Raw genomic sequence first — 17,754 nt, forward strand, 5'->3', positions numbered from 1 at the left:
AATCATCACCTATTAGGCAACTATTGTATATTAACACACAACAAAACAACAAGTCATTTACCAAACCCCACTTCCCTCCAGGAGAGATGTCTCCCATAACCCCAACTTTAATCGTAGATTCAATACGCAGTTAAGCGTTCGGTAAAATTGTGTGTTTTAAAACGCACTCCCAAGCTTAAGATTAAAAAAAGTGAATTTTTCACGTTTTTAAACCGTTAATGTACTTTTAACATGCAAAATTGCAAAGCCAAACGGTACAGCTGTAACAGTGCTACTGATTCATTGATGAAAACACCTAATTACAATAGCATAAAAAGCATCACATTGACCATGAGCACACAAACTCTTTTGTTTAAGTGCAATTTTATGAAGTGATCTAATGCGATGAGAGATAAAACAGGAACAAGAAAAATCGGGGGCAAAATAGATTATGATCATAACCGGGCAACATACGAATTAGACTGTGTGACATATCTCACCCATCGATACGGATTGTCAGTCTTTGACTTCTTCGCTATCTGCAAATACTTGACCTGCGCCAAAAAAAAAAAATGGAGAAATGGGAACCTTAAACCATTAAAAAGAAGATAAAAACGAATACATGAAAAAAGGTTTAGAATATTGAAGAGTAAACATCTTTTTCCTAGCAGTACGCCAGTAGACATGGTAACGTTCATTGGTATTTTTATACTTTACGTGTATATAATAATACAGTTGGTATTTGTTCACATTGTAAATTTGATTGATTACCAAGCCAAGGTCAACATACCCAAGGTCTGAAGCCTGTAGTCCACAGTTTGGATTCTCTTTCAATTTGAAGAGGTAACAAAAGAAGTACAAACTCCCCCTAATTGCTACCATGCGAGAGCATCACCAACACAGTGGTGACAAAGCCTCAAGGCTATGACCCATAACCTCTCTAAGGCAAGGTAGAGACACCATTGCATGGAAATACTTTTAATCCATTATGTTATCCACAAGATCTTGCATATGGACTCAAACAAAAGAGCCAGTATACTAAAGCTCTGATGAGTTTGTTGTCATAACAGTAAACACTCAGGACCCTAACCAATCAACCTAACTTTTTACCTGAAGCCTTGAAGCATTGTACATTGGTATTGTGAAGGTCATGCTAACAGGTCCAGATTCCTTCACAATATTTCCTGCATTATAAATAAACACAGAACGATAAACCTTTATGACGTTGAAAGCATATTCATACAACAAAGTACAAAGATAAAGCAGACAGCCTTTTACCATGTGATTCCTGTGAAAACGTCAGCTTTGCGCGTAGAGTAAGTTCAGATCCACCAACAATCTACAATTTAATGCACCAATTATTCATTTGTACCAACAGAAAAAATTCATCACATATGTTAAAATGCAACTGAGGGCAGAAAAATTGCTATGAATTAGACAGATTAATAGAGTAAGGGATAATTTATATGTGTGTGTGTGAGTGTGCACACATGAGAGAGAGAGAGAGAGAGAGAGAGAAGCATTCTCGCCTTCTTCAAACCCCATTCAAGTCTTTTATTTGCTTCCTTAAAATCGGTTGTGTTTCCAACTGCTCCAGGCTCCAACTCAAAACTTGCTCTGAAATTTTTTTCCAATGGAGATGATAATTAGTAATGTTGAACCTGTAGAGGAAAAAGGTTTTGTTTTGTGTGTGCGCTGTCTTTAATTATTTCTTCACGTTTATCATTCAGGCCATCCAAGTCCCTACCATGAAATATATATGCAATGCTGTGAAGGCAGTATGCCTTGCCTTAATAGATATGTACACCTGAGTTTGAGCTCTTAGATAAATTTTGGAAAAGCTTTTTTGGAGTATGAAATAAAGCACAAGTGGCTACAAGTAGAAAACAATTAAAGTCCCTTGCAGGCCATCTGGAATTGCTTTATTGCTGTTGACCCTTTTTTATTTCATAGTTTAAGAGAAGCCCTGATTTCTAGTAATTTTACGATTAGTACAAAATAAGAACTCTAAGGTTTTATGATTTCAATGACCAAACATTTGATTATGAGGTGGATCAAATAAATGAAGGGATTGCACATGTCTAATGATATTAAAACTACATAGGCATGTGGTTATAGGCAATGTTTTTAGAGCTGCATTGTCCAGCCACAAAGAGATCTCCGATTGCCTTGTATAACAATAGACCAATGGCTTTTGCGCTAGGAGATCATCAGCTTGAACAGCAAACAACCAGAGCTATTAATCACTCCAAAAAAAATTCCATTACTGAAATATGTAAAACTATTGGAAAAAAAACAAAAATTAAGCATGGAATTGCGGCATGGCGCAGAATTGCCTTGCTAAAAAAAGATGTGAACCAGTAAATAAAATGTTCTGATTAACTCCCCAAAACTGTAATGGTAAAAAACTGGGGAAAATCGTAGGCCTGGTGATTTGACCTTTGAATCTGTGGAACCGTGCGTGGTTTGATTGGTTGGTCTTGATAGATTTCAAAATTTGCTTGAAATACAAGCATTTAAGCCTTTCTGCAGGCCACCCAAAACCCCTACAATGGTGTTGTCTATCTTTTAAGCTTAAACACCACATCCAGCAGCCAGCAAACCCACCCTCCCCTTGTCGATTGCAGTGGTATGTGACTTTCAGTTGAAGTTAGTTACAGATCAGATCAAGGCCAAAGATCTGAAAACTGATAAACCATATGACCATAAAAGAAATCCCTTAAACCCCACATACCATTTTGCACTTTGGTCACAACATTTGTGAAAAACCCCAAAATGGAGCCGCGATATTATTTGGCAAATCGAGGCAGGTTGTTGAGGTGGCTTCAGATTGGTCTTAGATTGCAAATTGCATCACTTATCGATGGACAATTTTCTATGGTGTTGCTTGTCACTTGTTACAAGGAAGACAGATTTTAATGCATATTTTTCATGGAAATGGTTAGGGATATAAGGAGGTGTGTGCCGATCAATATGGGTAATGGACACTTGGGATTGGATGTGGGCGATGGGATGGATTTTCAGGTTGTTTTACACTATCTAGAGTAATAGCTTTTGAGTTTGGATTGTTTTTAAGTGGCTGACATAACCAAGGGAATTTTGATGTCGATGTGTTGGGTTCTTATTGGGTTAGTTAGATATCCAGCATGAAGCCAACTAGATTTTGACACGTCAACAGTGTTTCAAGCCCGTGCTCATGGCAATAATCCACTATAGGTATAAGGCAGTTCTGAGGGAAAATTATCAAACAAAAACCTGTAACTAAGACAAGGAAATGATTGTCAAAAAAGGGAAATTAGAAAATACTTGTTTATGAAGTATAATAAAGCAGATAAGACTATATAATGTATGTTGATAATATAATTTGATGCCTCCACTATCATGTCGTTTTCTTACATAAAGTTGTGAAAATTTATTTGAGAAAAATTTAATCTTCTTTTGGATTTGTTTTAGAAAATTCAATAATTTTTACAAATCTATTTTATTTGTTTGCAATTTTAATTAATTAGTACTTAAATAAATTTATGACGTCATGGCAGATCCTGATTGGACCTTTGAACCTTGAACCTCTTGCTTCTAAATAACCTATAAGATGAAAGTTTATAGGATAGTTTAAACCCTGGTTGGGGTCTCAATGGACTGGTTTTTAAAACTATGGTTATAGGATAGTTTACAAAAATCAAAACAGGAAGACTATATAGATAAATTGTTACCCATTCACCCAAGTGTAAATAATTAAAAGTAAAGAGCACATTCAAACCATATAGATGAAACCTAACTTTGTAGAATGGGCATTAAAGCCTGCCCCAAATCTTTCCCTTTTACAATTGGCGTAACAAAGTGAAACAGAAATACCTTGCTGTATATGTTGGCAGCGGCATCTGTACTAGAATTGTGTTTGCAGTGATGCTTGAGGGGAACTCAGCACGCACTTTCAGAATTACGTCAGCCTAAGGGATTTTTTTTTTTTTTTAATAAGTAAAGGGAAAACAATTATGAGCTTTTAATATGGAGTATGTATCAAATTATTTCATTAGAGGCAACTTTTACTCACCTTAAGGGGTCCTGCTTCTTCAATCAATGCATTAATACGAAAAGGAGTCCTGAATGCCTGAGTCATGCGGTAATTCATGACAGGAAATTCACCATCTGGTGGTACCTATTTTATAATAGTATGATATATTATTCTTAAGCCCAAACTGAAAAACAAGTGTCTCTGAAAATACATCATTATCTCAGTTACACTCACCAGGCTCAGAGTTCTGTCAATGTCAAAACTGTCAAGGTGTACAGATTCATGGAAATTACAATCATCCAGAATCACAGCCCCTGAACCAGATGAACTACCATAATCTGTCACAAAAGGCAGCACAATAATATCATGCAAGGAAGACTAAATAGATGCACAAAAATCTGTAATAATAAACAGCCAGGACCAACCCTGCAGATCAATTAGAGAGAGAGAGAGAGCATGTAACTTCTTGTGACCGATAGGTTCAGCCAATTTATAGATGAACTATAAGCTCTCATTTAGCTGTGTATGTAGTTTGGACTAATCAATTCAAACTCTTTCTTCGGTAAACAAAATATAAAGTAGTCTTGATAATACAGTGAAAGACAGTTAACCAGTCTTCATTACATAACATGTAACACCTCTTGAAGAGCTCTCCATCAGCGACACAGACAATTTTAGCCCTTTAAGCATAGTAAAAGACATTATTCTTGCATTCACAACACATATATATATATACATGCATATATGGATACATACATAAGTGCAAACTTACATACGTAAATGCAAAAAAAAAAAAAAAAAAAAAAAAAAAAAAAAAAAAAACATACGATATCTATATATCAGAAGATTCAAAACCTTCAAACTAGATATATGTGCACCTTTTGCAGCTTAAATCCATCATATAATCCACAAGTCAGAGGAATAATCTGAAAGAATCACATGAACAAAGGCCAAAGAGTATTTGAAAAAGAACTCTATTGTGTTGAGCAATACCATAGATTGACCTTCCACCGCTTCCTATGCTCAGGTCATCATTAAGAGCAAGTCGAATTTCTGGATTCCCTGTAAGATAACTCTTCATTTGAATGGTGCCATCAATCTCAGAAGTTAGTATATATCCCTGTATAACCCACATTAAATGAGTAAAAATGCTTTGAAGTTCCAACACTTGAAAGTACAAAAAGATAAAAGACAAAGTCAATACAACGTAGAATCATAAATAAATTGAATTCATCAAGAAAAAAAGAATCATAAACCAATTGAACTAAAGACAAGGAAAAAAAAAAGTCCATCTCTAGATTGAAGAGGCAAACAATCTATCCCCGGAAAATAAGCTTAATGCAGTTCGCTAGGTTTTTTGGTTAATCCCATAACTTATAGTAACAGAAGCACAAAGCAACGAAACAACGATACTCACACTAGAGCTGAATGTCACACTTATTTTCTCAATTATGTCGACAAAAATTTCCTCCCTCTTTCTACCGCCAGGCTCATTTGCTACAACAGACTTTGTAACAGCTGTCCCAGGCATTCTTTTGGTCCTTTGCTGCAGACATGTGAATTTGACAAGCCCATAAAAACAAATATTTAAGTTGGAATGAGGACTGTACATGCCACTACAATGTGCTTGATCATAAATATTAGTACCATAAATATGGAAGCAGGTCCAAGGGATGGCAAACGTGCTGCATCGACCACAATTGGCTCGTTAAAAATATATGACTTCAAAAGCTCAGTGGACGTTGTTTGCACATAACCAAAATCCTGCCATAAAGGGAGATCGGTAAAGACACTAATATAAATAATAGTTCTTCTTAAATCCAGTACGGATGATATCCGTGGCTCATTTGATAAATAATGATATCTAGCAACTATGATAAATGGCAAAAAAAATTGAGAAAAATCTTCAACAAAAATGGGCATTAAGGCCTTATTGTGTTAGGTAGAGAGAGAGGGAGAGAGAAAAATTACCAAAATGTCCAATGTGACAAAACATAAAGTTGGCATGAACATAATTTCTTTCCATAGGTCCAATATAACTTTTAAATTAACTAGCAATATTATTCTGTGAAAATAATAAGGCGCAACCGCATCTGAATTTTTTTTTTTTAAACAGTCATTCCAACAAATGAAGGAAAAGAAAAAGATATGAGAGCATACTTACAATGACTTCATCCAGCAACTCATACACAAGCACAAAATTTTTCCGCAACGAATCTTCATTGAGTACTCCAAGGTAATCTTTGATGACACGTGCAATCCTTTGTAAAAGTTCCAAAACAAGAGAGGGTGACACATTAACTCTTGTTGTAGCAACAAATAACAATCCCGCAACCTTGACATGAAAGTAGTTAACACCGTCTGCGTTCTGTCGACAAGACAGATAAAAGAATAATATCAAGATACATTAGAGAATACATGGAAGAATATGGCACAATCACACAAGTTAATTACATTTATCCACATATAGTACTAGACAACATGCCCTAGATTACATGAACAAAATAATCTCTCATATAATAGAATATGAGAGACTTTTGCTTTAAACATGTTTGTGGCAGGGGAAACAGACCATTTACCTCAAGTATGAGTATAAGAGAAGAGGAATTACTAACAATAAAATTCAGAAATAAAAGACATAAAACCACGCTGAGGGTTAACTCTACTTTAAACATGCAAAATCATATATGTCAGAAACGGCAATGATTGTTCAGCCCATATGCAGCAGCAAAATGGAAGTACACTGCATGTGAGATATCTTCAAGAGAATACCTACAAAGACAGGTGGTGCATCCCCTTCTCCATCCTCCTTCCAAAACATCACTTTGCGGAAAAATATCTCGGCAGTCCCCTTTTGCACTTCTCCACGATCTGCATTTTATTTAGAAAATGTTGGATTTGTATCATAAAACTCAGTTACATATACCAGATTCAGAAACAACAATCATTCGCAAATGTTATACATGTTTGCACTTCATCCCTTAATGGGATACCCAAAAAAAACAAAAAACAATTCAGGGCTAAACTTTCAATTTAGCTCAGTTTTTTTTTATTCAAAACGTTTTCGGTCCAACATTTTCAGCATTTTCATGTGTTTGGCTTAGCTTGAAAAACTTGGTCAATCCTAAAACATTTTCGATTAACCGCAAAACATACCATTGTTTTCTGTAAAATGGTTTAAGGCATAAAACATTTTCCCGCCAGAGCCACACCCGCGAAACAGCAGAAAGCAACATTTTTAGGTGACAGCCAAACGCAGGAAAATCAATCGTTTTCCCGGAAAAAAGTTTTCAACTGCAAACGTTTTATGTCGAAACAAACAGTGCTTAGCACCAAATATCTGCCATTTCATTCTCACAGACAATATCCATGCAGAAATTAGCAATCTCAGTAACTCCACAGCAAATAGTCGGTAAATTTTGTAATACATTAAACAAAACTAACTACATTTTGGACCTTTTCAATTACAAGAAATTATCACAAGCTTTCTTTAGTTTACACGTCATATATACTCCAATTTTGGTTACACAGAGAAATTAGAGTACACTCTAACGTGATTTAATTTCTCGGCTGCATCAAAGCTCACTTATACCCAAATCAACTTCATTTCAGAAAAATGCGTTCATAAATATTCACCAACTAAGTTACAAGTAAAAATTTCAGACAATAAACAAACACGTCGTTAAATGAAAAAACACATGCACAACATAAACAATGAAATTTATCCAACAATAATAATATGCAATTTGAGAAAAATGAAAGGAGAAGATTTGAGGTAAATAGAGGAAGAGAGAGAGGCTTACAGTCACGGAATACGATGTTGTCGCCTCTCTGCGACAGCACGAAGAACTGCGAGATCATGGCCGGAGACCTTCTTCCTCTGTGTCTCTGTGATCAGTGTTTTATCACTCCGATTGCTTTCGTTTCTTCTTTCTTCTTTGCTTCTTTCGGTTCAATCGTTCGAGGCAGGGTCTCCGTTCTGTGTGGAGGACGATTTGACCATCCACCAAGCACCAACCAGCAAATGCATAGCTCTGCGCCACGTTAGGGGCACGTGGTTCTTTTTGAGCAACAGCTTTGATAAATTACTACGAACGTCGTCGTTTTGACAAAACTCAGTGCATAGTTAAAAAGAAACTCGTAAAATTAATATTAAATTAGGCTAATATGAGTTTTCAAAATTATATAAAATGTCTACATCGAAATCATTGGACACAAACAGACTCAACCAAATTTGATTATGCATTTTTCTCGTCGTTTTTAATTATATAAAATATGAAAGAACAAAAATAGTAGAAGAATATATTATTATTAGATGAGTGCTCCTTCAAATAGTACATTTTTTACTATAGTTTTTTTTATAAATTAATCCAGTAATATACATGATATTTGCTATGTTAAACACTAAAATATAGACTATCACGTAAAATTTACTTTCATAAAGTATAGATTTCCACGTGAATTTATAAAAACAATATAATAAAACGAACTACTAGTTACGTAGATGAAAATGCTTCGCATCATAAGAGAAAGAATATAAAAGAAAAATTAGTGCTAAATAATGGACTGAAATCTCCGATTAGTGCTAAATAATGGACCTACCCGAGAAGATGCCCCCACCAAACCCTTTATCATTTGGGAATTACGATATATAGTGTAATATCCTTTTCAGGTAATATTACATATCATACGAACATTATACAAATATTTTATAAAGCTGACGCGAACCCTTGTTAGAAATATAAAAATAAAAAAATTCAATAATTGTTAGACTTTACCGCATCAGCTTTGTAAACTATTAATATGATGTATAATATTAATCTATCATTGTCCTATTATATCGGATCTTTAGCAATCAATCCCAATGTGTTAAATAATAATTTCTCTTATTTGTAACTCTTTTTCTTTCTATATTTTTATGCAAAACACTCTTATTAATGAGTAATTTTAAATACTATGTAAGTGTCTATAAAAAAATAAGGCGACTTTTAAAATTATCATTTAATTAAAATTATTATTTGATTTTGATCAATCACACGCCCAATGATAATTTTAAAAGTCACCTCATTTTTTTATGAACACTTAATATACTTATATGACATTTAAAATTACTCCTTATTAATCCCTACAATTTTGACTCAAGTGATAAAACTTTAGTAATTTCCTTCTTGTTTTATTTTTTTCAAAATAAAAATATTAACAAATAATTAAAAATATAAGATACTAAAAAATTACTTTTACCTTTACGGCATAAACTTTTTTATAATATAAAAAAAATATATATATATATATATAAAAGGTATTAACAAACGGATTGAGATCAACAGTTTTGACAGCATATGATGAGAGATCACATATTTTGAGCTGTCCGATCTGAATTCCATGGGAACTCTTTCACTTGTATCAGTTGTATGCTAAGTTGCAATCAATTTAGACAAAAAATAATAATAATAATAATAATTTACTGGAATATCTATATCTATATAAAAAAATAATTTACTGGAATCCCTTATCTCAAAGAATATGCTCCGTCCATCCCAAAATTCTCAATAAACGGCGTCCTTTGTTGAGTCATAGGCATAGATCCCCGTGCCCAATTGGTAAAACATCCGTACCCATCGTTGCAAGAGAATTGAGCGAAACCCTGGCGCGACATCTTTGTCATTGAGTTTCTGGTTCAATCGCGACGAGAAAGCCACGAGTTCCTCGCTCCACGTGGGGCAATTCCGGCGCGAAATGATGGCGGTGGACTAGGTAGGGTTCGTGTAGGAATCTGAGCGATATAAAATGTGGGCTTTGTTGAGGAACTCGAGTGAGAGTGAAGGAGTGGCGATTCTTGGAATCTCTAGGATTAACTTGGGCATTGGATTACTTTTGTTTTGGGGAAGTTTGGGAATGAATTAAGAGTGAGCTTAAGGGTTTATTTGGTCAAAATACAGATCTATAATTAGGGAATGGCAACGCCGGTTGAGCCTCCGAATGGGATTAGAACGCCAGGGAAGCACCACTACTCCATGTGGCAGACCTTGTTCGAGATCGACACCAAGTACGTGCCCATCAAGCCCATCGGTCGCGGGGCATATGGCGTCGTTTGCTCCTCCGTGAACAGAGAGACCAACGAGAAGGTCGCGATAAAGAAGATACACAACGCGTTCGAGAACCGCGTCGATGCGCTGAGAACCTTGCGGGAGCTGAAGCTTCTTCGGCATCTTCGGCACGAGAATGTTATTGCCTTGAAGGATGTGATGTTGCCGATCCATAGGAGAAGCTTCAAGGACGTGTATTTGGTTTACGAGCTCATGGATACGGATCTGCATCAGATTATTAAGTCTTCTCAGACACTCTCTAACGACCACTGCCAGTATTTCCTCTTTCAGGTAACACCCAATTGTTGGTCCAGTAGGAGACTAGACTTTTGTAGTTTCTGTTAGAATATTCATTAAATTTTCACTTTTTATCGGCTTAAGCTTTTGGAAAACCAGAGATTTATGAAAGTGTCGGAGATGATCCTAACTCCTAAAAGCATCTCCAGCAAATTAGATAAAAGTCCCAACTTTTTTCTGTTCTTTTTTTTTTCTCCAGCAGATTAACTAAAAATACATCTCTAGCACACTGGATTAATACAATTCTCATTCACAGTCACCTGCTAAACCCTCTGTATACGGCATTCTCTTTCCCAAATCACACGGAAAATTCACGCCCCACCGCAAATTCACCATAACCCTTTTGGTTACTGGCTATACCGTCCTTGCCATAACCGCAAACTCTAGACAAAAACCCATCTCGGCCGCTGTTCCTCCAAGCCAATTGCCTCTCTGGCACAGCCAATTCCACCATTTGAATGAATCCCACAATTCTCCCAGTAATCAGGGTTTGTAACTCTAACTTTGCTACTACAAGGCTCCAGTTTGAGCTCCTGCCAAACAGATGATCCATCTAACACAAACCCATTTCCAAACAGATGATCCATCTAACTCACCATTTGAATGTAACCTACAATTCAAATTGACCCCACCATTGGAGAAAGACCCAGAATTCACTTTATTTCCGCAGTTTAAGAAAGGCCCAGAAATCTGATTAGAACCGGGGTCTGAGAAAGTTGATATTTTGAGGGAAAAGTGGCCAAATTGTGGCTTGGAATGGAGAGAGAACGTTGGGATGGGAGTGTTAGTTGGGAAGGAGGAGAAATGCGCAAAGAAGATGAGGGGGGAGTTGTGTGGGGAGCCAAAGAGACCAAGACCAGACTTGAGGGAGCGAGAGAAAGGAGTAGATGCTGTGGTAGTGGGGGTGTGGTGGGAGAGTAGGAGAGCTTGAGATAAAGGTAAGAGGGGAAGTTGGTGGAGAGGGAGAAGGAGAGGTCTGACGGGGAGCTGCCGGTGGTTGTGGTGGTGGAGGAGATGAAGGGTTGATTGAAGATGGTTTTGGGTATTTTGGCCTTGAGGACTGGGTTTTGCTTGTGGTTGTGGTGGTGGGGGTCATCTTGGAACTTGACGGAGAGCTTCATATCTTATGGCTGTATGTGTATGTAAAAGGAGATTGAAAAATAAAACACTGGGAAGCAAACTGGGAAGCCTAAAAGGAGAGTGAGAGGAAGAAAACGGTAGGGTTAAGAAACAATAAATAAAATAAAATAAAATAAAAAACCATTGAAAAATAATATTTAAAGAAAGTAGAGAATGAAATAGAGAATCTGTTAGAGTTTGTATTGAAAAATGAGTAGGTAAAATAAAGAATGTTTTTTAATTAGGTAAAATACCTATTGCTGCTAGAGATGCTCTAAGTTTGAATTCTGTCTCCCCACCTTGTATAAGTTTAATGTTTTATGTGCTTCCTGAATGAGAGTGTTAGAATATGAGTAAATATCACAAATGTTCTATAAGATGAAGTTTTTGAGAAAAGCAGTTTTTTTTTTTTTTTTGATAAGTAAAGTATATTGAAAAAGCACAAAGGGGCGCAACCCATAGTACATAGGACGTATACATGAAGCCCTTAATTCAAAGAAAAAAGAGAGCACCTATCTATGAATTCAAAATAAGAACACTCATGCATAAACTAAATTTTCTCTCTCCACATAAACAACGTTTGTAGCATCATTTTCTTCAAGTTCATCAAATTAGTCTCACAATCTTCAAAACAACGTGCATTTCGTTCCCTCCATACACACCACATCAAATACAATGGAGCCATGCGCCAAATCGGTATCAAAGTCCGATTACCGTTTTGTCCCCTCCAACTCCCCAACATATCTTTCACCAATTGCGGCATAACCCACTCCACCCCAAACATTTGCAGAATCGTCCTCCACAATTCTATAGCAACCATATAATGCAGAAACAAATGGTCAATAGACTCTCCAAAATTCTTACACATATAGCACCACTCCATCACAATAATGTTTCTCTTTCGTAAATTATCCAAAGTTAAGATTTTCCCTAAAGTTGCCGTCCACACAAAGAATGCCACTCTCGGAGGGACCTTAACTTTCTAAATACTTTTCCACGGAAAAGAAGACCGAATAGGACTATATAAAACCTTATAGTAAGACTTTACCTAAAAAGATTTCTTTCGCGCTGGAATCCAACACATTTTATCCTCTCCCTCATTTCTAACTTTAAGAGTATACAACATCTCAAAAAATCTACTAAACCCTTCCACCTCCCAATCATGAACGGGGCGAGAAAACAAAATATTCCACAGAATTGTGTCATTTTGTCTCTGCATATTCCAGGGATACAGATGTTGAGGGTGACGGTTCTCTGCAAAGGGATGGCGTGTTTGGAGTGTTCGAGAAGGTTTTTGAAATTTTGGGGCGCTTCTCCAAGGTGCTGGTTTGGGCCTGTGGATCTTCGAATCAGTTGGGCTTTAAGTCTTTGCTTGGGTTTAAACGTAGGGTGGGTTTTGTGGCGGGCCGGGTGCTGAAGAGGGTTAAGTTAGTTGTTAAGAGGTTTCGGGCTGGGGCTAAAGTGGTTAAGCCCTATGCCAAACTGGTCGCTGGTTCGGGCCTTAATGGTTATTCGGTCTCTGGTGGGATTTCGGGGCGGAGATCGGGTCCGGGGTGTCCTCTGTGTTCAACGGAGGTCCTTGGGAGCGCTTTTCGGCCGGTCTTGTCGTCGGCGGCAGATTCTGGGGTGGATTTGGGTCTGTCTCCTTCCGAGGCTAGTCCCAGTGATCGGCAGATCGTTCCGGTGGTCGAGTCCGTCGAATCCGTCAATCCGGTTACCATACTTCCCCCTTTTCCGGCGCCGGTTTTGATTCCTCCGGTGATTCTGAGTGATCTTCTTTCTGGGGTGCGGTCTTCTTTGGCTTCGAGTTCTTCTGGTTCAGGGCCTATCCTTCGGCAGGCAGCGGCTCTTCCGTCGGCTGGCTCTGTCTTGGTGAGGTCGGGTGTTGAGGATTTTCAGTCTGGTGAGCTTGGTGCCTTGTCTGGCAGTGCTGGGTTTGTTTCCGTCGGCGTCGATTTTGGTGTTCCTTCAGGAGCTCTCATTCGGCAGGCAGTGGTGCACTCGGTTGCCCCTGCCTTGGTTAGGAGTTTTGGTGGGGATCTTCCTTTTGGGAAGGTTGGAGGTCCTCCCGGGGTTTCGGCTTTCATTCCCCCTCTTTAGTGGGTTTTGTTTCCTCCGTGGCCAAGACCGTTATCCTCTGTGTTTGGGTGCTCCCAGTTGCATGGGGTGTCGTCAGGGATCGTTGAGGTAGGAGAATCTTCAAAGGGGGTTGATTCGAAGGAGAGTGTTGTTGTTTACCCCAGGGTAGTGGAAGGTAGTAGGTCGTGCTTTCGCACGATGGGGGTTACGTTCGTGGGATCTGATCAGAAAGGATTTCTTGATTTTTTGTCTTTGCTTGAAGATGAGCGCTTTAACTCTGATTCCCCTCCTAAGAAGGTTAAGGAGATAATAAGGAAAAAGGGGAAAAGAGAGGTCAAGAATCTAGAATGTTCTATTAATTTCGATGCTAAGGGAGTGGGTTCTAGCCGACTTAGGAGTAAGAAGTTGGGGATTTGATGTAGAATTTCATTTTGGGTTTTTCAGGTTTTTGTTTTTGTTTTTTTTTTTTTTTTTTGGTGTCCTTTTTGTATACTCCCTGTATGCTTAGGAGCGCCTTTTACGCTTTTCTAATATATTCTGCCTATTACCTATCAAAAAAAAAATATTCTCCTCCACCCAGGCATCCTTGCCTCTAGCAATTAGAAACAATAGAAAATTAGTTATTTATCATATTCGATATTTAGTTAAAATATTGATTAAATTTACCCGTTTCATCAGCTTAACTTTTGAGACAACAAGTAATATATTATAATATCATATTAGGTCCATTGAACTTAAATGTTTAACGTGCCTATTGAATGGGAGTTTAGAATATGATTAAATTTCGTAGGCCATGTTTGGCAACTGTTTTCATTTTTGTTTTTTACTTCTTCCAAAAAAATCAACCTCTTTTCAAAACTAGTACCAAACAACTCTCTTTATTTTTCTCTCACAAAAAATTCAAATCTTATTTCACATTATACTACATCAATCACTTTTTATTCCTATTCAAACCAAAAACTCACAACAAAACTCTTTAGCAAACATATCCATAATTTTCTATCAGATTAAGTTTTTGAGACAATTGGTAATTTATTAGTTTTGATATTTTATCTAAAAATAGTGATTCGAGACCATCTCCAAATTATGAAGTTTTATTCGGTATTCTAAAATTAATGATGACCGGTTCTTTTTAAGTAGTCACCTTAACCATTTTGATAGGGCTTGCTTAGATGTATTATCATTGGTTCCGGAGTTTGATAACTTGATTTGTGCTTTCTAATTATATTGATTACCACTTCCTTAATTTGAAGTTGTTGCATGTCATTCATGTAATTAGGTAAAATCATTGTGATAGTGGCATTGTACAACTGGTTGTAAATTAAAATGGTGTCGAATACAAGTTTTCTTGGTCAATTTTCTTGTGTGGATATGATAGACTCATCTTGAATATCCTATGTTGTGCTTTCTTGTATTGAAAACATGTTTTCATGTTTGTAATAGATTAGTGTCAAGAAAACATGTAAAATTTGAAATTAATTTCAAGATTTTCATGAATGTGTTGATATTATTAGGTTTCATACTGGACTTATCGAAAAAGAAAAAGAAAAAAAGTTTCATACAGGATGTAACTTCCATGCTCTATCATGGCTGGAGGCTTTCTAAGAAAAGACATGTAAAAAGATAAATGGTAGTTTATCAAACTGGACAATCAGAAGCAAGAAAAATATGCTGCTTCTCCTCCTTCATCAAACTTGACAATCAGAAGTGGAGTTAACCTGCTGTTGTTTGTTGTGTGGGTATTACTATTCGATGTTGGCACATTTTGTGTTAGAAAAATCTTCACAGATGTATTAATTTTTCAAGATGCTTAAGCTTTTATTGCTTGCATTAATCCTATCTTTTGGGTTCAGTTGCTTCGTGGCCTGAAGTATCTCCACTCAGCAAACATCCTTCATCGTGACTTGAAACCTGGGAATCTTCTCATCAACGCAAACTGTGACCTAAAAATATGCGATTTTGGGCTAGCACGTACTAGCAATGTTAAGGGCCAGTTCATGACTGAATACGTTGTAACTCGCTGGTACAGGGCCCCAGAGCTCCTCCTCTGCTGTGACAACTATGGGACATCCATTGATGTGTGGTCTGTTGGTTGCATTTTTGCTGAGCTTCTTGGCCGGAAACCGATCTTTCCTGGTACAGAGTGTCTCAACCAACTTAAACTGATCATTAACATCCTTGGCAGCCAGAGAGATGAGGATCTTGAATTTATAGACAATCCAAAAGCAAACAAATACATTAAGTCACTTCCATTCTCCCTTGGGACGCCATTTTGCCGTCTCTATCCCAATGCCCACCCCTTGGCAATCGATCTGCTGCAGAAAATGCTTGTATTTGATCCGTCAAAGAGGATAAGTGTCACAGAAGCACTCCAACATCCCTACATGTCCCCACTGTATGATCCCAGCTCCAACCCTCCCGCCCAGGTCCCCATTGATCTTGACATGGATGAAGATTTAGGGGAAGATATGATAAGGGAGATGATGTGGAAGGAAATACTCCATCACCATCCGGAAGCTGCTATAGCTAGTTTGGAGGTCAGTTCCTAGTCTTTTCTTGCTTGGTATTGCAGAGTGGCCGGGGAAGGTTGTCTTGCTTTGCATGATGAAGCTTTTTTTGGGGTAAAAAACAGTTTTGCTATGTTTAATTAAACAATAATCTTGAGAATCATGCTAAATTATGTCCTGTTAATGCATGATATGACCTTCCTTCTTGAGCTTGTTAATGAGCTTGAGCTCGGTACGAGGGGTCCTCTCTTTAAGTTGTATATAGGCGTGCTGTTGTACCATTATGATCACAAAGCTTGTATGAAGAAACTTGTACCCTTTGTAATGTCAATATTTTTTTTGTAATGTCAATGAATTGAGTATTAAGCAAAGTTAACCCAGTTCTCTTCTCCCCGTATAAATGCCGGGAGTAATGATAGGAATTATTTTTTTATCCTTCCAAAGTTGTATATTTTAAAATCACCATTATTATTGAATTATGATTCAATGATGATTTTAAAGGTCACATCAACTTTGAAATGATAAAAAGATGGTTCCTAGTATTACTCAAATGACAGCATTATTGTAAAGATCCTCTTCGCCGATTCTGGAGCATTACTATCTTCCGCATCAATTTATTTTCTTGCTAATTAGGTTGATATTTGTTTCTTTATTGTTTGGGTAATAATTGATGTAGATTTTTTTTTTTTTTTGGCCTTTGGAGTGATCTTTTTTTTTCTTTAAAAAAAAAAAAAAGAATTTATACAAATGATTGTTTTTGGGAAGGACTTTTCTATACTTCCATACACAGAATAAGATTCTCTCCACTTTATTTGAAATTCATTCTTGGTCAAAATTAGATTTAAGCTTTTAATGATATATATATATATATATATATATATATATATATATATATATATATATATATATATATATATATATATATATATATTGCTACATAATTTAAAAGTTTAAATGACCTAATGCTATGTATACAGTTAGATGTAATAAAACACAATCTTAATTGTGAAATAGATATCTCCAAGTGAAATGGAGAGGATTCTGATCTTAAAAGACATTATCTATTTATCTACTACCTCAAAGGGGAGGAGGAAAAAAAAAAAAAACAATGAATCCTTGTAAAAAATGACTCTTTTATTGGGTGAAAATGTTAAGGCTGGTGCTGAACTGCTGGGTGGACAGTAGCCACCACTTGGTCAATAGATTTGTCTGAAATTACAAGCCCAAACTGTGGTCAGTGCAATTAGGCTTCTAGCTAATACATCTCGGGTGAGATGGAATGTCTTGGATTCTGTAAAATTTTGTGGGCAATGGGCAGTGGGCTTCTAGCCTTCTAGCTAATCAGCCAATCAGGACTACAAAAAAGGTGGTCCATAGTCCTCTTAACTGGCTGATCTAATATCTTCAAACAATACGGTGGGTGTTAAAAAAGCCTCCAAAATGATTTTTTTTTTTTAAATAAAAAATAAAAAAATTATAAAAATAAAAAGAAAAGAAAAGAAAAGAAAAAAGGATTTTGAGGTGGAGATGATCTTTTAAACTTGCTCCCTGTGAATCAGCTCCGCCAGTGATTTACCAAGGGATATGGGTTCAGTTTCGTTTATACTGGGGGAGGGTTTAAGGGAAAGGAGAGAGCTACCTCCCACTGTGTATCCTTTATTCCTATAGACCA

General features: G+C 36.8%; 2 protein-coding genes across 2 annotated transcripts; one reads left to right on the forward strand and one right to left on the reverse strand.

Annotated features, from left to right (window-relative positions):
• Positions 1-255: 255 nt before the first annotated feature.
• LOC133871842 (AP-4 complex subunit mu-like) lies at positions 256-8,027 on the reverse strand. Its single transcript, XM_062309281.1, has 13 exons — positions 7,798-8,027; positions 6,771-6,865; positions 6,159-6,362; positions 5,642-5,758; positions 5,412-5,540; positions 4,988-5,114; positions 4,229-4,332; positions 4,034-4,138; positions 3,835-3,929; positions 1,509-1,596; positions 1,258-1,318; positions 1,090-1,163; positions 256-533 (listed from the first exon to the last, which is right to left on the reverse strand). The coding sequence occupies exons 1-13, from the start codon at positions 7,853-7,855 to the stop codon at positions 435-437; spliced, it is 1,356 nt and encodes a 451-aa protein (XP_062165265.1). The 5' UTR covers positions 7,856-8,027; the 3' UTR covers positions 256-434.
• A 1,487-nt stretch (positions 8,028-9,514) lies between these two features.
• LOC133870462 (mitogen-activated protein kinase homolog NTF3) lies at positions 9,515-16,453 on the forward strand. The gene is made up of 2 exons (XM_062307592.1): positions 9,515-10,371; positions 15,429-16,453. The coding sequence occupies exons 1-2, from the start codon at positions 9,949-9,951 to the stop codon at positions 16,122-16,124; spliced, it is 1,119 nt and encodes a 372-aa protein (XP_062163576.1). The 5' UTR covers positions 9,515-9,948; the 3' UTR covers positions 16,125-16,453.
• Positions 16,454-17,754: the final 1,301 nt, after the last annotated feature.

Source organism: Alnus glutinosa, chromosome 6 (genome assembly GCF_958979055.1).
Source record: "Alnus glutinosa chromosome 6, dhAlnGlut1.1, whole genome shotgun sequence".
Lineage (NCBI taxonomy): Eukaryota > Viridiplantae > Streptophyta > Magnoliopsida > Fagales > Betulaceae > Alnus > Alnus glutinosa.

Bases quoted from the DNA above. Each gene is read 5' to 3' on its own strand.
- LOC133871842 (XM_062309281.1), bottom strand. From the start codon at position 7,855: ATGATCTCGCAGTTCTTCGTGCTGTCGCAGAGAGGCGACAACATCGTA. The intron at 5,541-5,641 runs GTACTAATATTT...ACATGTCTGCAG, and splicing joins GACCTGCTTCCATATTTATG to CAAAGGACCAAAAGAATGCC. The intron at 5,115-5,411 runs GTGAGTATCGTT...TGGGTTATACAG, and splicing joins GTGTGACATTCAGCTCTAGT to GGATATATACTAACTTCTGA.
- LOC133870462 (XM_062307592.1), top strand. From the start codon at position 9,949: ATGGCAACGCCGGTTGAGCCTCCGAATGGGATTAGAACGCCAGGGAAG. The intron at 10,372-15,428 runs GTAACACCCAAT...TTTTGGGTTCAG, and splicing joins GCCAGTATTTCCTCTTTCAG to TTGCTTCGTGGCCTGAAGTA.